The sequence below is a fragment of the Sinocyclocheilus grahami genome, unplaced genomic scaffold, assembly GCF_001515645.1.
Source record: "Sinocyclocheilus grahami isolate Dianchi unplaced genomic scaffold, SAMN03320097.WGS_v1.1 scaffold413.1, whole genome shotgun sequence".
In the NCBI taxonomy this organism is placed as follows: domain Eukaryota; kingdom Metazoa; phylum Chordata; class Actinopteri; order Cypriniformes; family Cyprinidae; genus Sinocyclocheilus; species Sinocyclocheilus grahami.
In genome coordinates, this window is record NW_015505592.1 from 40,572 (window position 1) to 62,446 (window position 21,875).

The 21,875-nt window shown below is 37.8% G+C and overlaps 1 protein-coding gene across 1 annotated transcript in view; it reads right to left on the reverse strand.

Moving 5' to 3' along the window:
- myo16 (myosin XVI) overlaps nucleotides 1-21,875 on the reverse strand; it is a 182,646-nt gene that overhangs the window by 39,370 nt on the left and 121,401 nt on the right. Inside the window, exons 21-27 of the mRNA XM_016232534.1 lie at nucleotides 20,783-20,855; nucleotides 16,354-16,506; nucleotides 13,682-13,882; nucleotides 13,403-13,478; nucleotides 11,370-11,542; nucleotides 5,191-5,271; nucleotides 138-343 (exon numbers count right to left, since the gene is read on the reverse strand). Coding sequence (XP_016088020.1) covers nucleotides 138-343; nucleotides 5,191-5,271; nucleotides 11,370-11,542; nucleotides 13,403-13,478; nucleotides 13,682-13,882; nucleotides 16,354-16,506; nucleotides 20,783-20,855 — 963 coding nt within the window. The remainder of the gene's footprint in view (nucleotides 1-137; nucleotides 344-5,190; nucleotides 5,272-11,369; nucleotides 11,543-13,402; nucleotides 13,479-13,681; nucleotides 13,883-16,353; nucleotides 16,507-20,782; nucleotides 20,856-21,875) is intronic.

The following is a 21,875-nucleotide window of genomic DNA, read 5'->3' on the forward strand; positions in this document are numbered from 1 at the left end:
TATGTAAGAGTATGTAAGAGTTCTAATTTAAAGAACATGGGGTTTGCTGGATAAAACAGTAATGGGACACCTATTTGTACCCTATCTAGCCACGGAAAGTGCCTTACAGTGCCCAATTTAAGGGTTGAGAATCTTACCTGCTCAGGAAGCTGGTGAAAGACAGGCGGACTGGGTATCCATAGCGGATCATGCGGACCATCTCCAGAACTCCCACATACTGGAGCTGTGAGGACACGTGGAAGCTGTCAAACACGTCAGGCTTCCCGGCGTTGTTGGGCCTGACACACTGAACAAAGTGAGGCGTACACGCTTGCAGCTTACTGGTGATCTCACAAAGAGAGTTCTGGAATGAGAGAGAGCAACAGGAAAAGACAGGTAATACTGTTGTTTACATACTGTTACATTCAAATTTATCTCAATGACTCCCATTTGCTTCCATTTTTGTAGCAACATGAGTCATGGTACAACCTCCTCTCACCAGGTGTCACCACTGACACGAAGGCCCAGAATATCTTCACTGAGAAACAAGGAGAAAACTGGTATGACTTTTTCTGTGAAACACAAAAGGAGATATGTTTTCCATATAACGAAAGTGAATGGGGACTGGAGCTGTCAAACTCCAAAATGACAAAAAAAAGCACTATGAAAGAACCTTGTGCATGTGACTCACAACGTCAGATGATTTGAAATGTTAAAAACGCATTGTTAGTGCAGATTTAAGCTTGAGCGTTTTGCAGTAAAGAAAGAAGGAAATGTATCACAAATACACTCTTTCATGATCCAGAAAATGCTAAAAATGTGTTCTCATCTTGTGCAGCAGAAGTGGTTCAATCGAAACGCCGCATCTGTAACTGCATGAGAGAATAATATATGAGCTGTGAGTTTTCCGCTGACTGTTGCAAGCTTTATTTAACATTACAACTGACAACAAATGAAATATTTGGAGTCAGATATGCAAATGATTATGTTGTGACGTCACTACAGGGAAATAACCTGATTTATTAAAGGGGTCATATGACGTTGCTAAAAAGAACACTATGTTGTGTATTTGGTGTAATGCAATGTGTTCATGCGGTTTAAGGTTAAAAAAACATTATTTTTCACATACTGTACATTATTGTTTCTCCTCTATGCCCCGCCTTTCTGAAACGCGTTGATTTTTACAAAGCTCATCGTTCTAAAAAAGCGAGGTGTGCTCTGATTGGCCAGCTATCCAGTGTGTTGTGATTGGCCGAATGCCTCAAGCGTGTGACGGAAATGTTACGCCCCTTAACAGGGATGTGATGCCGTCTCCCAGCAGGACGAGACTCAGTCCAGCTGCTCTGCTCGTGCACATCCCATCATCGGTTCTCTTTCAGCAGTTCAGTCAATGTACTGTTAGGAGTAACTGAATAACTCGGGATATTGGTTTATTTCGCGTCAGAGGGAGTGTCAGGCACGTTTATAAACTGAATAACTTAAGTAATTTGTGGATTAGTGCGTACTGGAGACGCGAAACGTTTCAAACGATTCAGATCGATTTGGTGAACTGGTTCGACCGGTTCACTAAGAAGATCCGGTTAAATAGAACGATTCGTTCGCGATCCGGACATCACTAGACAAGACAAAACCAATAAAACCCATTACAAACGAGACATTTGTTGCATCCAGTGGGGACATAATTACTGATTATAATGACTTATACTGTCTTTTTACACGTTGCATTGCGTATCGCGCTGCGTAAACATAAAACCATGTCTGCATTTGTGATCGGAGAAACAATAAACAACAAGCCTACTCTACACTGCCCAAAACTCGTGTTTGAATCATCAGTGGCAAATTATTTAAATATAAAAAACGTACTTACAGGCTGTGAGTCAGAAGCGCCTGACTCGCCAGACTGTCCTTGCAAAGTTGGAACTGCCCAACTTTATAGAAACAGTCTTTAACCACTGATATCTAGTCATGTCCTGATGCAAAAAAACCCTCAAAAATTATAACTTTATTCAGCAATCTCTTTTCTTCCCTGTCATTATCCTTACGTGGTTAGCGCAGTAAGCACAGTGAAGGCTTCCGTGTTCCACATCTGAACGCCAGCTCATTATTGGCCAAAGCTGCACATGTGAGCAGCGCGACGCATGCGTGCGATGCTGATGCAGGAGCTGTCCAATAATGAGACGCCATTCTGACATAGAACCTGGAAGCGCTGGACGTAAACAACGTATGAGAATGACATAGAAGAGAAGAGGTTGTTGAATAAAGTCATTATTTTTGTTTTGTTTTTGCACACAAAAAGTATTCTCGTCGCTTCATAAAATTATTGTAGAACCACTGTAGTCACGTCGACTGTTTTAACGACGTCTTTAGTACCTTTATGGATCTTGAGAGTTTGGGTGGCATTGCTGTCAATGGAGGCCTCTCTGAGCCATCGGATTTGATCAAAAATATCTTAATTTGTGTTCTGAAGATGAACGAAGGTCTTAGGGGTGTGGAACGACATGAGGGTGAGTAATTAACGACAGAATTTTCATTTTTGGGTGAACTAACTCTTTAATGTGGAAGTTCCCGCCTTGAATTCATATTCTGGGCCTCAGTACGTTATGCGTACTTTGTCTTTTAATATCTCTGTCCTAGTATATTAGTCTTTACTGCAAATCTGATAACAATAACCATTTCCATTAGTGTAACATCACATAAAAACTTCAACTTTGAAACAATGTGTTGCCACCTTATGGACAAAAAAATTATTTAAGGCACACATGTTGAGCATAAATTTACGTCACATGCACTGTGCGAATACCATAGCAAATGTGTAAAAAGCGCCATATTTAATAAACAAAAATGCAAGAGGTGAGGGCTATGTGAACGATGATTGGAAATCTTCAGAGGTTTCTGCGGAGCCCTGCACATGCAGACTCCATGTGGGCGTACTGTACTTACGAGGCACAAATGGAAAAATGCTGCCTCTGAATGATGATGTCATAGGCCAAGGAGCCTGTGCTGAGTCAGCACGGACGGCAAAGAGCCTGCCGTCGTCATGTGACATTTCTACTGTTGCCAGCCGACAGACAAGAGATGGGGAAAGACGGCGCAGCAGTCCATATAACATACAATCAGCCATTCAAAGGAATAAACGAAAAAAGCTGCCAATTACGGCTGTTCCATCTTTCCGTGAGGACAAACGCTAATGAAAAACACATTTGTAAGGATAAAAGAAACTAGAATACTTTGATCTCCTGAGAGGCAAACAATGCAACGGCACCTCAAGGACACCCCACAGAGGGGTGGTGCGGGAAATGCCTCTCTCACATATGCATCTGTGGCTTTTCATCTCCTCCCTCCACTGGATTCACTCAAACTGGTCAAGAATATAATGTTCTAAATGAATGCAAATAAGATTTACAGTCATGTTTGGTTTCATTTGAATAGTTTCAGGGCAAGTGGTACAATGGTCTTAATCTTACTAAAAGGTAATACAGATCCTAAGAGTTAAGAGAAACTTTGATCACCATAATGTAAGAATAATCAGAGACCGACAAACAACCAATGTGCCTTTCAACCTAAATTAGAAATCAGATACAAAAATGGAGTCAGATTGAGTTAAACCTAAATTGAATAACACTGCGCGCTGAAAAGACCGAACACGCAAGAGACCTTCATCCGCCAATGGATACCTTCATTGGGCCAGGTGCGCGGACCTTACACATTCGACTAGATGTTATTTATTATTGCTGAAGGATTTCACATCTCTTCTACCGCTCTCGTCTGGGAGCTATTTAGGCGTAGACAAATAACGTGTGTGTTTGTGCGAGCGCTGTGCATTGAATGCGCTTCATGACCTAATCAGCCCTGAACAGAGAGGACAGATTAGAGAGGAACACTGTGTGCTCTTGTCATAAACCCCTGCACTACCCCTTACATCTCGTTGTGCAGAACACGGGGTATGAAATCAGGTCATGCAGTGTAGAACGTGTGAACATAAGCACATACCCTACATACATGTATCTGCATTCCACTGACATGAGAATGAGGTCAGGATGAAAGCAAGAGCACGTCTGCATACGTTAATAGGTGAGTGTGTTACAAAGGGCCAATTGCAGGGTTAGGGATAGGGATGTGAATCGAATGATTTTCTGTAAACGTGTATTCTTCACTTAACGTGAATGGAGCACTGAGCTACAGAGGCATATATATTAGTAAAACTGACTAAAAGATTTCACAAAATCTCTTGCTTTAGTAACAATTTTTGAAATACAAACAAAAATCTCAATGTTTTATTTAAATATTTGCAGGACAAAGGACAGACTAGTGACCGTCTCAAGCCGAATATCTACCGCACCTCAAGCCGTTATTATGCATGACATTTGGCAGCGATATGGTGTCGCCTCAATATCTGACAAGCTATGAGAAGCCCGGCTCCAAGGGTACTGCCACGTCCTGTCACTTTTCATCAATTTATTGTTATTGCTGAATAAAAGCATTGATTCTCTAGAAAGAAAAAAATAGTGAACCCAAACTTTGAACAGCAGTTTATAAATAATATTTCATTTCATATTAAATTAATATTACATTACAACATTAAATATATTATACATATTAAATTGCATAAATCCACATCAACTAAATTCTGTCATAAACCTTAAACATATTGTATAATGTAAGAGTATTTATATAGTAAATAATGTTTAATATTGAATTTTATGATAAATTCAAATCAGTGTTGCTAAAAGAACCAGAATTGCAAGATTCCCATCTCAGATATCAGATGATTGATGGCATGTTGAAGCCATGTTCTCTGAAGGAATGTTCTCTCCCACAGTAATAGTGAGCCTGCTGTTCATTCATACAGAATCCACTACTATCCACAATCACCCACCCTAATCACTAAAACATCAGCAGGCCAGAATCCTTCCTCCCCACTAACCACACTGATCCTATGAGATGGGCACAACACTAGAACACTTCTTTTAAAGACTGTTGTTCAAACCTCAAACACATGGGCCTTTAAGACGCCTTCCTGGCAGATCTATAATGTTTAGCTGTCAGGCAGCTTTTTGGTTCTGTGAGCCTGCAGGCTTTTGAAGAGATCCAGCTCTGCTGGAAACAAGAAGTCAAATCCACAGAGCACAATGAGCATCTGGATGGGCCGGGCTGGGCCAGGTCAGCTCAGGTCAGGTTTGGAATCTGGCAGTGGTTCTAATGTGAACTTACCCTAAGCTGCACTGCCACAGTGACCGGTCCACAACGCTCCAGTCTCTGCAGGAAGGACGTCGCTCCCTTTTTCTTCAGGAGCTGCAGAGGCAAAAAAATAAAAATAAGTCACCTGTTAGCCTGTTAATAAAATAAAAAAAATTAATAAAATAGTAAAAATAATACAACACTTAAATAAAAAAAATCTATATTTTTATTTCATTTATTTATTTTATATTTTTTTACTTATTTATTTTTACCCATCTGGCATCTAACTAAATAAATTAAAAAAAATTAAAAAAATTACTAATTTGAATATTAGGCCTATATCTGATACAATTATGGTTCATATAATATGATATATTGAGAATATGGAGCTCATATCTCAATTTTTTTCAGAGGCCCAAACTGAATGAATGAATGAATTAATTAGGTCTAATTAAGTATGTTAGATGTACATGCAGTTGCTGATGTTTATATGGCCAGTAAGATGAAATTCAGATAGTTGTAATGCAAATCAAGAAGATTTTATAACAATTTAGCAGACTATTTTTGTAATGCATATTAATGTCAGTTGTCACTCAATATTTCCCAATAATATGTCTTAACATCATATTTAAATTCTTATAAATAAATTCTTAAAACTCTGTCGTTTTAATTGTGGGGCAAAACATAACACAATGCTAAATGTTTGACAAGAAAGAGTCCAGATATTTCGTTGTATCAACTATTTTGTTTTATAATTAATAATCTTTTGTAAAATGTTTTGCTTAAAGCGTGCTTGTGTTCTTTCTTTAAATTAAATGCCACTTGCTTTCATATTTTGCTAACACAATGACATACATGGGTTTTAAGAATGGCTTCGGTGTTAGTGAGGCTTCTATATATCAGGACTAGAGAGGGGAAGGAGGAGAGGTGCTCTAGATGTGACTTTTCATATTCATGCCCTTTTAAGATAATGTTGGCATGGCAACAGAGTTGTACAGGAGCTATGAATGAATCATGCAAACGCAAACAAACACAAACACACAGTAATATACCCCCAGATTTCTGTATTTTCACCCGAAAGGGAAATACTGACAATATTTCTGTTAAAGGTAGACCGTGTCTATCCGTTTCCTTCGTCATCAGGTTATAATACAAATCAGCACAGGTCATCCTGGTAATCCTGATACAGTACACCCTGTACTTGAATCTCTACATGGACTGTATTCAAGTCATTGGTGGAAATAACTCTCTACATTGCGAGTAAATCACTCGAGTATGCAACTAAATTCTTACTCTGGGCGACTAAAGTTAAATAATGTCTAATATTAGCCATTGGCTAATACATTCTTAGATTTTACTCGCCAGTGTGTGTTACAGGCTAATTACAAGTTTAGCAAAGATATATTTTAACTCGATAAACACGCTGACTGAGCGCTTGAGCGTTTTGCTCTCCGTCAAGCGATCTGTACTATTTGGATGTGCTCAATGGATCTAGTCATGTACTCGATTGATGCACAGCGTACCTGTATTTGACGCACCGTAAACTCTAGTGTGAAGGCGCACGACTCGCCGTCGCTTTGCTGATAGCGCTGTTTCTCTCGCACATGCAAAGAGAGAGAGCGAGAGACTTACATACCCACACTGAATCGACGAGCTACATGTAAACCATATTCTCTGTTGTATTTTCCTGTCAAAATAACGGAGTTCATTTAGAATTATTCAGCTTTTAAGAACAAGCAGAAGATTTGCCAGTTTCTTGGCAGTGGGCGGTTAGGTTAGGTTCACACACAGACAAACCTTACTAGAGAAGTGTGAAGTGTGACGTATGTAATATACCTCAAACGTCTGAAGTGATGAGAGATGCATGCTAAATGTGCAGAGCGGTGGTGCACGAGGACTGGAATTGAGAACCATTGGTCTAATGGATCTAGGTCACTACTACAAAAGCAGCTAATTTAATTTGAACTAAAGGTGACTCAGGAACTGGAAAGTTAGACTTCACAGTTCGGCTATATGATCATCGTGCCCCTTTAACCCTAGAGGGAGTCTGTTCTGGGAAATAACGCACAGTAAGTCACTCTAAATTGAGGTGGCGATTTAATGATAGTTCACCAATAATGGTGTGTCTGATTCTTTGTCTTGATTATTTTGACTCATACAGCTTTCATTCTCTGTTTTTGCCAGGTTTCTTTCATGAATAGAAAGTTCAGTAGGACAGCATTTATTTAAAATATAAATGATGAACAAGAGTTCATATACCAAATGAAAAATTTAAAAAATCTTGTCAGGCATATTTAGAACCAGAATCATTAGATCACATTAAAGACTATTTAAGCATCACAGTGCATCCTCTAAAAACTAGTTAATTGTAATTTAAATGTTTACCAATCTTTGTCACTATCCTTTAAAATGTAATACATTTTAGAACGATCACGTATTCTTACTTATTTACTTATTCACATATTTTAATAAGCACAGGCCAGAATAAGTATGTTGTTTAATTTTTACATAAATATATTTATTATGCTAAATAATGATAGAACATTATTTCACCCATATTTGATATTTTATTGAAGCATTAAAGGAGACCCTTTATTTGCATTTAATATGGTTTCTATGTACAGCTTTTCCCTTAATAATAAAAACCTTCATTTAAAAACTGCATGTTGTGTTCACTTGTGTTATCTTTTACTAATATTTAAATTTGTTTGATGATCTGAAACATTAAAGTGTGACAAACATGCAAAAAAATAAGAAATCAGGAAGGGGGCCAACACTTTTTCACACCACTGTATATAAAATCACTTTTGTAAATTTATTTTCAAATGGGATCTCATATTTGACCCCTATTTAATTGTCTTTACTTCACTTTTAATCAATTGAATGCATCCTTCAGTATAGCTGGTTTTAGAATCACAATATGTTTTTCCCTAGTGCCATATGAAAGCAATTAAAGGTGATATAATATTGTTTTAAAAACAAAAGTAGTTCAAGCTGTGCAGTGTAAAAAGGGACAATTAGTTTTTTCTTAGTCAAACAGCCGTTCTGGTGGGAAAAAAAGGCCAGACACTCATGACACAGCTCACTCATTTAGCTACTCAGTAGGAAAGAAAATGATTATAATTCGCAGCAAACTGCTGCTTTAAATCAAAATCTCTCCGGGGTGCCCTGATTCCCAGAAAACTCCGCTACTACACCAAATCTACTCATTTTCATGACACACAACAAAAGAAAGAAAAATAAAATCTGGTGCAACTTTTTCATCCAATTTCTCTCATCAAAGGGCAAACCAAACCAAACAAACAATTCATTTGTGCTTTTCTGTTTCAAGCCACAGCAGGATCTCATCATGTTACTTCATATTACTGTCCCAGTCACTCTATGGCAGGGGTGCCCAACCCTGCTCCTGGCGATCGACTGTCCTGCAAAGTTTAGCTCCAACTCTAATCAAAGACACCTGCCTTTAATTTTTAAGTGATCCTGAAGACCATAATTAGTTGCTTCAGGTGTGTTTGATTAGGGTTGGAGCTGAACTTTACAGGACAGTCGCTCGCCAGGAGCAGGGTTGGGCACCCCTGCTCTATGGGAACTGAAATGTAAGAAACTTATGTAAGAGGGTAAAACCAGGGTATGTGGGTAACCAGGGCTGCCAGCGGCTCATGTACTGGGTGTCTTACATAAGACTGAGCCTCTCTCTCTCTCACACACACACACACACACACCAGAGCACTGACCTGAATATAGACAGAAGAGAATGAAAAGAGAGATGGCATATATGATTAAAAGACAAAGAAAGGAACTGAAGAAGGAAAGAGAGAATGGAAGTGACAGTCAAATGTGCCTTATAAAAGTCAAGGGTGAATCTCAAGAACATGTATCGGTCATATTTCACCTCAGAATCATAATAAATAAATACAATTATATTTTGCATAAAAAAAATCAAGGATTATTTTGAATCATTATGACCATTTGCACTGATCACAATAGATTTATGCATGATGGAAATTCAACTTAAAATTGTCTTATATATTACAGAACTATATAGTGATATATTTTCCAATAACCCAGTGAATTCATCTTCATCTCATTTGTCTGTAACTTAATGGATGCAAAAGATTATTTTTAACAAATTAGTCAGTGTAAAAATAGCTGTGCTGAATTATAACTATTAACAAAAGACTCAAAACAGCAATACTGCAGAGCCCTGCACATGGCATGGTGGAAAAAAACAAAACAAAAAGACATTGTGGCCATCAATTAAGAATTTGTTCCCACAACTTATTAATGCACACCCATGTTTTATTAATTTGTTCCCGCATTTTAAGTCAATCATGGCCATGTTGTTCTAATTTGTTTCCTTTAGGTAAATTGAACTAAAACAAGATAGCAAATTAGTACAACATGACCACGACTGACCTAAAACAAGGGACTGAATTAATAAAACTTGGCCATAAATTCATAAGGGAATTAAACAAGGGAACAAATTAAGTTATTGAAACAAATCCCTAATTCTTGGCCACGTTTGCATGCACGCCCCCCCCCCCAAACAAACTAAGCACAAATCAATTGCAGTGTCTTCTTTTTTTCCTCCACATTATGCACAGGGCTCCGTACAATGCAATATTATTGGACGAGACACGTGCAAAGTTGCAAAACAGCTAATATTCACACAAATATCTTAATTCTATATGGTTCTTAATCTGATAGTTTCATAATGTATTTATACACTTTGCTTTAACACAAAATGTCAAAGCCAATAAAAAGAATCACTATGTATTATATACACACAAATATAAATACACACTTAGAATTTAATTTAAACATTTTACGAAACATTTAGATGAATTCTGGATCCTCAGCTGATGTGTTTTTGTGAGATTTACCCTAGAAGTCATCTCAGATCTGTGACAGAGAGAGAGTGGAAAAAGAAACAGCGAGAATGAAATTGACTGCACATCATTGAAATTGGAGAGAAAAACAGACTGAGAGAAGAAAAGGGAGGAGGGTGATTGAGAATCGCAGCTGTGTGAAGAGCAAACACCCCAAGTGACGCATCCGTGTGTGTTTGTGCCTGATGTGACGCAGTCGGTTAAAGCCCTGTGTTTTCTCTGAATGGGATATCTGGCTGTGGAAAGCTGATCAATGGACAATGTATTTAGGGTAACGTCTAATCTAGGTCACTTCCCCGTGCAGACTTGATAAGCTAAAAATACTACAGCTCGTGAAAAGGCACGGTTTGTTCTGACTGGTCCGGTCATGTTTGCGGCAGAGTCATGTGGTGCATACTCGTCACTGTATGCGTTTATGGAGGACTGTGAAGCCACACGGAGTACAGACTTAATGCCAGAGCTTAAACATCTACGTCACAGTGGACTGAGGGAAGCCCATGTGCGTGACCAAAGGATGTGTTAAAATGTACTGGTTATCGTTGAATATTCCAAGAATATTTTTTTCAAAGTCCAAATCCAATGCTGAGTTTTCTCCATTCTCTCAATAAATCATTGCTGTTTTAGTTACAATACAAAATATGTTGTCACGAAAAAGTAAACAAACAGATAGTTAAAAATAAAATTATTTTATAAATAAATGTGTTAAAAATGAAATTGGTTTCAATAGGCTGTGAAGGTTCCAGTGTCAAAATAAAAATAAAACAAATAAATAAATATAGAAATATTATATGAAATGTATTATTTATTAGAATTCCATGCAAATATTTTTTTAAACATTATTATAAAATCATGTATTTTAAAAGGTTATGTAAAATTTAAATATAAATAATAATAATTGTACAATCAAAATGTACTAGTAATATATTTATTGAAACAAACAAACAAACAAAATAATATTTGGTAACACTTTATTTTAAGGACCGATTCTCGCTACTAATTAGCTGCTTATTAGCATGCATATTCCTATCATATAGGCTGTTTATTAGTACTTATGAAGCACATATTAATACCTTATTCTGCATGACCATATTTTAGATCCCTTAATCTTACATCATACCTAAACTTAACAACTATCTTACTAACTATTGCGTCTTCAATATTAATAAGCAGCAAATTAGGAGTTTGTTCAGGGAAAACTCTTGGCTAATAGTGAATATGTGTAAAGTGTTACCAAATATTTTATATATAAAAAAATACTTTATAAATAATTAGGTTAAACAATGAAATTGGTGCCAATAGGCTGTGAAGGTTCCACTATTGTACCTTGTTCAATTCCACATATTTCTTGGCGTCTCTGGCAGGATCTAGCGTAGTGCTCTTGTTAAGCAGAGTGCCTTTGGGCCCGCGGAGCTTCAGTCGCTGGTGGTGGGGAACCAATGAGCCCGTCTGAGTCAGCTTACACTGGAACATTTGATGGATGAGCACGTTCTCACTTGCTGCTCAGGGGGGGGGGAAGAGAGAGATGGAGAGAGAAAATAAACACAAGGCTATACACGTTTGGAGCTTAATTACGCCAGGCACCAGAGCTAATTGTTTCCCCTCATTTTCACCATCCCCCACAAACAACATAACAGCACCCCATTCAAATCTCTATGTGAGCACACGCTCCTGCCTCATGTTGACCTCTGACCTGCTAAACATGGGGAGACGAGCAGGTGTATAGAGTGAGGGCGAATGCTAAAACTTACACGGAATGCACTGCAGCAGGTATACATGTTAAGATCACAGTTCACACATCCACAATGTTGAGGAGTAACTAGCTAAGTAGCAACACTAACTAACCACATAAGTGAATTCTTTTGAGCACTATACTTTTTTTGTCTTGCATGCAACGCTCTTTAAGTGAAGTGAAGTGAAGTGAAGTGACATGTGGCCAAGTATGGTGACCCATACTCGGAATTAGTGCTCTGCATTTATCCCATCCAAAATGCACACACAGCAGTGAACACACACACACACCGTGAACACACACCCGGAGCAGTGGGCAGCCATTTTTTGCTGCGGCGCACAGGGAGCAGTTGGGGGTTCGGTGCCTTGCTCAAGAGCACCTCAGTCGTGGTATTGAAGGTGGGAGAGAGCGCTGTACATACACTCCCCCCACCTACAATCCCTGCCGGTACGAGACTCGAACCCGCAACCTTTGGGTTACGAGTCCAACTCTCTAACCATTAGGCCACGACTTTACATGAAGCACACAAAAGATCTGACTCACTACTGATTTCTAGAGTCTAGAATGTTGCGAAGCTAACAATTTATCCACTAATAAGTTCAGCACAAATAAATATTCGGTAAAATAATCCATTTGTAATTACACTAAACTATGTTTAACAGTACTTCTCAAACTGTTCACCATCTTGGATGGATATTTTTCACTCAAGGCAATGCATTATGAGAGTGCATTCATCACAAAGGATACAAGGTAAGCAGTCTTAGCATTTGGCTGAAAGGAAGTATCATTAATGTTGATCACATGGTGATTTTGGTTTCAGATATGCATTTATGATGCATTAAAATGCTACCCAAGTAGTCAGTACGATTTTTTTTTTAAAGAAATGAATACTTTTATTCATCGAGGATGCATTAAATTGATCAAATGTGACAGAGAAGATATTTAGATTGTTACAAAAGATTGATATTTCAAATAAATGCTGTTGTTTTAAAATTTCTATTCATCAAAGAGTGCTGAAATAAAATGTATCAGGGTTTCTACAAAATATTAAGCAGCACAACTGTTTGTGACACTGAAGACTGGAGTAATGGCTGCTGAAAATTCAGCTTTACCATCACAGGAATGATCTGCATTTTAAAATATATTAAAATAGAAAACAGTGATTTTAAATTGAAAATTATATTTCACAATATTACGGTTTTACTGTAGTTTTGATCAAATAAATGCAGCCTTGGTGAGAATAAGACACTTCTTTTAAAATCTTTTTTAAATCTTGCAAACTCCAAACTGTTGTATGGTAGTGAATGAATAAGTTATCTCCGTGCTATGTTTAATATAAGTGAGTTTGTCGTTGTACTGTTTTGTTGTTGTCCATTCAAGCAATTGACGCCGAAATGTCACTAATTCGAAATGCACACGGGCTATTTAAAAGCAAAGAAAAGCAAGGAAAAGAGGGAAAACTCCAGCGAACTACCCCTCCCCACACTTCGATTAACCGGTGGGAAGATTTCCTCTCCGTCACAACCCTATTATAGTATCCAAGATATTTTGATGGGAGCTACCGTTACCATGGTGAGTTTTTTGACCATATAGAGGTTGACTAGAACACAAAACTCCAAATCCTTACTTTTCATAACAAACAAGATGTTTTGGGGAAGAACATCCTTGTTCTTGTCCAGTGAGCCGGTCAGGTCATAGGTCACCTGCAATAGAGGACACACAAACACACATGAGTTCAGCGCTAATAATAACCCTCACTCTCAGCATGACATAGCGTGTTGACTCTCTGGAGGGCTTCTCGGAAGTGTGTGACTGTGGGTTTGTGTTTGTGTGTGAGGCTCCGGCTGAGCACATGACCGTGAACTCAGCATGTGCATGTGTGAGCTCGCAGTTTCCCATAACCCACCTTGCCGGCATAGTGAGTGATGGTAAATGATGGCCCCTGGTCTTTGGGTGGGGGGTTCCCATTGCCATCCTTAGTCGTGAGTGAGACGGCGTCTGTACCAGAGGAATCCAGCTGTATCTGCAGTCGCTTATAAAGTTTGACTTCACATGGCCTGAGGGACTGACTCTCCTCATCAATGATACACAGCACACCCTGAGGCTTCTGTAACACACACACACACACACACACACACACACACACACACAGTTACACTGTGTACAGTAGGATGGTCAATTTCATAAAAATAAAAAAAATGTATATATATATATATATATATAACAAATAAAAGTCTGAAGGTGTTTATTTTATTACAATTACTGGTTGACAGTACATTTTCCTGCATATTTCACAGAAAACAATACTTACATTTTTTTTTTTAAATTATTGTATTATGTGAGAAGAAAAAGACTGCTATATACTGTAGAGTGCTATAACACACATGAAACACAAGCACAGCGGAGTTAGAAAAATGTGGGACAACAGTAATTATAAATTATAAGTAAATTATAGTATTCGGTAGGGGTGTAACGGTTCTCAGTAAAAAATTTAATTTAATTAATTTAATTTAATTTAATTTAATAAATTCAATTTAAATCTGACGACGCATCTGTAATAGGGCTTGTTAAAAATAACAACATGTAAAACAGACAGAGTTTGGCTAATGTACTGTATGTTTCTGTCGATGGATACACATTCTGGCTTCCCAGTACATTACAACAACATCGATGAACAAAACAATGTGGACAAACCAGTCACGCTTTGTAAACTTGGTTTAATGCGAGTGCCGTATGCTGGAATATGACCAGTCATTTATGCTGTCGTCAGCACCCAGGTGTTGACAAACCCGCATTCAGGTCTCAGCGTGCAAATATTGATTTCTCTTTTAAGACTTGTGCTTGAATGGACAAATTCACACAAAAATGATGTCAACATGCCCGTCTTGGCGAGTATCCTAGCAGACATAGTCGGTTGAACGTACAGTATTAGTGTACTGGATCCATGCATTGTCTTAAAGTGACAGCACTTTTTTTTAAATGTTAATCAAACAACAAAAGTCAAGGCAATCACTCACTGCTCTTGATTGAATAGCTTTTGTAATTTTAATAAGGATTCATCTTTAATTTATAAAGTCAAATATGCAATGTTATTTTACATTTGATTACTTTATTCAATTTCTGTACCTAAAAACTAATGTTAGACCTACTTAAAATAACCTGAAAAGCATTGTTTATTTTATTTGTATCTTTGCTCTATTGTATTTATTTGTGCTGTTGCTTGTAGTTAGATTATTTGTTCTTATTTTCTTTATTTTTATCTGACAGAATAGTCCTTTTTTCCCTAAACATAGCACACACCAAACCATACTGAAACCGTGATGCAAACGAAACCATGATGAATTTGAACCGTTACAACCCTAGTATTCAGTGCCTATTATAAAATATTATAAAAATACTTGACTGCAGAATGGAAGGATTGACCAATCAGAATCAAGTATTCCAGTGAGCAGTGAGCAGTGTAATAATAATAATAATAATAATAATATACAGTGTACGAACTGAAGCAAAATCATGAAAGAAGAACAAAGAAACACTGCTGAGTGTTGTGTGTTATTTGCCCCTATTTTCTCTTAATTGTTTCAGTCCATCAAAGGAAAGAGGCCTACATAAACAAGAACTGTATGGAAATATTGTACATCTCTTAAAAAGCATGATGGTATTGGTATTTTGATGGTATTTTGTATTATTATTATTTTTTTTTACACACAATACTACATTAAAATGTGTAGCTGACATTTAGTTCTCTGATCTTGTGGTTGGCATGACCTATTACATCATTTTTTCTTAATATTTTATAATACTTTAGAATGATTATGTATGCATATTCTATATTCATATTATTTGGGCAATTGTAATCGTATTTTAGTTCTATAATTCTATCTTTAAAAAAGCATGCTTCACACTGCAGGGCTGTTTAAAAAAAGTAGAAACAAAACAAAAAACTCACCACGTACCATAATATTTCCATTTTATATCTTCACGTCATCTAATACAATTTTGTATTTTTATTTTGTATTTTTTTTTGGTAATGCAAAATAAACAGACCTTCTAAATCTTTTAAAACAAATGTAGCAAACATGTTGGGGCTGTTTATCAGTAAGAGACATATATGTGAAAGCTTGAAACAGACCGTCATAAAACCCATTTAAATGTACACAGAATAATATAATATATATATATAGTGAGGTAGAGCACAAATGTGTGCGTGGCAAGAGAAAATGTGCTTCTGTGTGTAAAATGCTGTGTCACTTGGTCATTTCAAGACTTATAAAAGGATCACACATCTGACAAACGGGCTAATAGAGTCATAGTCTAAAAGATGGGCTTTATCACATCTTTGCGACACCTAAGGGAATTCAACACGTCTGGATGTGTGTTAGTCTTTATAAAACAGTCAGCGAGGACATCCGTTATTGAGTCAGTAATTGAAGAGACGGCAGTAACTTCAATTAAAGAGGCAACAGAGAGGCTCTTGTACAGGGTCAGCAGCCTCAGGGTGGGAAAAGCTTTCCAACTTCTTTCCTCTCCCTCCCTCCCTCCTTCCACGGCTCTCGGAAAACCGCTCTGACTGCGTACCTGGAAGAAGAAGTCCAGCACCGCTGTCTGGTTGCCGAGGGAGCGTAGCGTCTCCATGGCAACCCCCTCCTGCAGACATTCCTGTCGCTCCTGCTGGAAGAGCACGTCTGCGGTGAACTGCCTGATCCGTTCATTCACCATGTTCACGCACAGCTACAGAAACAAAACCACAAAAGCCTTTGTTGAGCCACGGCGTATGGACATTTTACATATTAACAGCATAAAATACACTTTCACTGACGCACTGATCAATCACTTACTTTTTCATGTTTATACACCTTTGTTGACATGTGGTCACAAACAATGCTTCTCATTAAACTCATAAATGGTTGATTTAATCATGTAGGCCAAGTCACTCCTTAACTATGGACACTTCTGCCCCTGTGGAGTTTTAAGGGTGGAGTGGATATGAGTGGATTTGCAGAATAGTTCTGTCAGGTTTCTAGAAGTCATTTCCACCACAGTGTCATTTCTAGTGCATCTCAAGTCTTTGTTTGTTTCCCCCCCCCCCACAATTTTATAAATATTCAGCTTTACTTGAAATGACACTTGGTGAAAATATTGTCTTCTCTTCTGATGTGCTTTGATTTTTTCTTTTCCTCAAACATTACATATTTTATATTCAATCTCTAGCTTTCTACTGACATGGTTTTCTTTAAGTACATTAAATCAATAAATAATAAATAAACAACTTTTGTTTGTTGTGGTGGAAATTAAGCTATTATATACAATTATAATATATTATATTACTATAATTGCAGTGTGTGTTAAAATAGATATAAACCACGTATACATACATACCTACCAACATACCTACATACATACACAATTTTCAAAACAAAATGTTCATTTTTAGATGGACTATCCCTTTAAGATCTGGGTTAGGGACCAGGGTAAAACATTAACTTCTATATATTAAAAATCTGAAAAGTATAAAAATATTAATGATGAAAGCTTAGAAACATGTTTTACAGTTTTAATGTGATCTTCATTTTACAAAAAGATAAAGTTAAAATGTAGAGTATATATATTACATGTACATATATAATAATTGTATCAAAAAGGGAAGGATTGAGTACAGTGTATTAGGGCTGCATATGACTACTTTTTAGGAAGCAAGCTCATGTGCATTATCACGCAAAATAAAGCTCACACTTGTGAAGTATATTTAGCATTACACATAATTTCCAAACAATAGCTATATGACAGGCAGTTTTATCTGTACACAAAGAGCTGGCATGTACGTTAATTACCTCTTAACGAACTTGGCTATAATAAGCGTTCAACATTAACCCCTCGCACCCATTCACTCACTGTTCCACACGCTTCAGTGAGCGGGTTTATTCCAGGAATTCATCCTAACAACCCAGTCGCTGGACTCATTTAAATCATTTATCACCATAATCCTGCTGAGATGAAAGTTAAAAACAAGGAACCCTAAAAAGCCAAAGCAGGAACCACAGTAGCAATCCATATAAGGTATATACCAAGTGATTAACACTACAACTAACACTAACACTCCAAGCGGCCATTAAATACCTAGTTCTCATCTTAATCACAGTCACTCACCCCTCATTTGTTTTTTAGTTTTTTTCTCATTTCTTGTGACCTTCAAAGGTCAAAGACCATAAATCTTCCTTCACATGTGGATTATAGGTGCGTACCATTTAGAAGACAAGCAATCGACATCTCGGTGTCTCGTAAGCATTCCCCAACCTGTCACACACACCATCTCAAGGAGATCTCCCAGGGGATTGTGGGTAAGCACTTATCTCTTCCAGCACCAATCCTGATTTACACCTTGTCCTACACTGTCAAGGAAGATATTAAGCAATGACACACACACACTCCTACCTGCCAACCTCTCAACAGTTGTCTAGATGAATATCTGTCACAGAAAGAACATATTCAGACATACAAATAAAGACCCTCGTCTAGACTGATGGGGACAGACCTTTAAAAATATTCTCACACAAAATGTCTGCAGTATTCAGCTTGGCTGTGCTGATCCACCAGCTTGAACATAAATACTGGTCTAAAGGTATGTTCACGAACATGACGAAAGTTCGGTCTGAAAATCTGGTGCAACATTTTTTTAATTTGGATGAACGGCTGCTAATGAGCCCGTTCAGCCGATACGAACAGTCGCATCACATCAACACGAAGGACATTTTTACAGAGAGGCATTTAATCTCTTTTCCATTGTCCTGTGATTAAAGCTGACCAACCAATACGATTGTGTGCTTTTGGTCACATGCCTGGAGCTGTTACACAAAACCACAACTTGGTGGTGCTCACGGAAAGAGTTCAAACCAGTCTATGCCAGTTTGCTACTCTTAAACGGTTTGTCCATGTGACTAGCTGGCCATCAAGCAAAACCAGACAAAACCATCTAAAACCAGCTAAGACTAGCAAATCAACTCAGGCTGGTTTAAGCTTTTCTTTTTTCTCTCCAGCAAGAGTTCCCATGTAGATCCTCAGCTGGTTTAACAGTTGGAAGTGGATGTCCAACTCAGACAGGAGCTGTTATATATGAACCATTACTCTACAGTGTCCCTAAATTACCTCATGCATCTTCCCTATAGAGTCTATGACAACAATGACATTGGTTGGTGCCAAATCTTGGCCGATGGTTCATGGGTCAATCCCGACCGTGCACAGAGACTCCTTTGTGTCTGATGCCAAGGGTTCAGCTGAGGAGAAACCCACCCCCCCACTCTCAAACGTCAACCTCATCTGTCCGGTACAAAAACACATCTCGCACAGTGGACGTGGCTACTGAGGATACTGGGCATGAGGGGGCGGTGCGCACACGTGGCGTCTTAGCCTTCAGACGGGCATTTGTCTCTCTCCAAAACACTAAAATAACACAACTCGGGGTCTTGACAGCAGCTGCTTTATTTCATGCTACTCTTCAGATTTTGGGAAAAATAAAATAAAAATTTATGTAATATATATGGCACACCCAGCTATGCGTCTGGGTCTGGCTTTGGCTCCGGGCTACTGTCCAAAATAAAACAGCTCTGTGAAGTACGGCCACAACTAATGCAGTAATGGTTTCACAACAATTTAAACAGTTTAATTGTCACTCCGTTTCGCCTCAGCTGACCTCTCTGGGACGTACAGTCAAACATATAAGCTCTGTACAGAAACCTAGAAAGCTGCCTTTCTGACTGATTTAGAACACTTAACATGGTAATACCAACAACTGCTTATTAATTAAGCATTTATAGTCAGTTTTGAACTATTATTCAAAGATGAATTAAGTATTTTTATAATCTAATCTACATGAAGTGCTGCTGGAATCCATCCTAAAACCTGGAAATGAGTTCTAATTTGAGCATTTCTGGTTCCATCACCCTGAAGTCAATAGGTATATTGAATGGGTTTTTGGTTAAATGACTGAAATAAGATCTGTGAATATCACAAGCTTAATATATTTTCACATTTTACTCTATGACATAAAATGCATCAGTAATACCCCACCCGTGACATGGGACATTAAACGTCATCACGCCAAAAAGGTAAACTCATCTACTCACTACTTTCACAACCTCAATGTATATATACTTACACTCTTACAAACTATTCTAATACAAACTTTCCAAATTGTAGATTTTAAATAATGGTCAGAAGCTTAGCGGTGGTGACACTGAAGTCATCTTATCAAGGATTTAGATTGCTTAAAGCTCTTTACTTTAGCTTTTTAGTTCTGGTGATCGTAACATTTAAGAATCTGTCACAGAGCATATTTTCTGCTCAAAGTCAATGGAAAAATCCTACTGGGTAATGATGCTAACTTGCAAAGTTATGTCATCCCTGCAACACTCTATTGCCCATTGTGTTGAATTTTTGAGCTTGTTTCAATGTATTCTTGCCTACTTTTTGGAACAGCCTTCACATCGGGAACACACTTATGATGCCTTAAAACACAGTCTACACAGGCAGCTCACCCAGATTTGGAGTCAGCGTGAGCAGATTCAGAAAAAAAAATACCTGTCTCGCTTAGATTGAAATGCCTTTGTCATGGAAAAAAACCCGGCAGAAGAACACCCCGTCTGTCGCTAAGTCTAAAAAAGTCACAGCCCAAGGCAGGAGCATACTGTGGGATAGGTCAGTGCTTTCCCCTGTACGGGAAACAGGATCATGAGCACAATGCCTTGATTCCCACTGGTATGTGTGGCAGCTCCACATCAAACCCAGTACAGAGCAGCAGAGGGTTTAGGAGGCCCAGAGTCCAAGGCGAAGAGCAGTTTGTGTTTTTTAGAGTCAGATGAAAAGCTGAACAGACTGCACTTACAAAGCGGCTGTAAATTTTAGCCTCAGTGTGACATTACAATGATATGAAAGACCCTTTTAAAAGGTCACAATCAGATGTTAAAAGTGTAATTATCATTGTCCTCATTATCTCTGTGCTGTCTGCCCTTACCTTTTCATAACCATTGCGCTGGAATTCCTCAAAGCCAAAGATGTCCAGGATGCTTATCTCAAGGGCAGGATCACTGTCAAAAAAGACAGGAACATATTTCAGGATTGTAGAGGGGTGGGAGTGGTATAAACATTGATTGGTGACCTGAAGCCAACAAATTATCTTGAGCCACAGCTTAAGTATGGCTTAAGTGCACAATGTCTGATGTAAAAAGCAGATAGAAAGAAAAACAACAACACTTAAAGGTCGCTGACAAGAAAAAACAAGTACATGCAGGTTTTTTAAGAAACAAAAGGTTATGTCAAGACAATTCTGTCATAATTTACTGTTACACCGCGCCTACACCAGAAACACCCAGTGTCACTGGAAGTGTTTAAGCTTTCCAACATGTCAGAATGCTCTCTAACATAGACCAATCACATGTAAAATATAACAAATTATAAACTTTTTTTTTTATTTGAATTATTTTTAAATCATTAACTCACGTTAATAATTGCTATCAAATTTATAGCAAAAAATACACAGTATTTGTAAACTAAATATTTTTTATAAAAGACCATTACACATAACACATCAAAACTCAGTTTAAATTCACAATAATCCAGTGTAGTGGTGTGACCATCATGGTGGAAACCATCATGCCCTCAACGACCCATAATAAACATTCTCATATACACATCGATAAACATTAGCCTAATCCAAAGCGGCGTCCACTGAACTGCTGACCAGGACACAACAGGTCAATCCTGCTTTGGCCAGTTATTGATCACACTTCAGAATGGTACAGAGAGACCTTCGTTTTCTTACAATACTAAAACTTTCATAAAAATAAATGACAATGGGTTTAGATTGTGTGGGTGTGTGATTATTTCTTCAGTTCAATCCATATTCAGCGTCCAAACTTAATACTTGCCGAGTGCTAAAAGTTAGTACGAATTGTAATTTGTGAATAAATAAGTTACTTGCATTATCAATGTAGCAAACATATGTATATGTAACACACACACACACACACACACACACACACACACACACACACACACACACACACACACACACACACACCCCCACACAAAATTAGAGAGACAAAAAC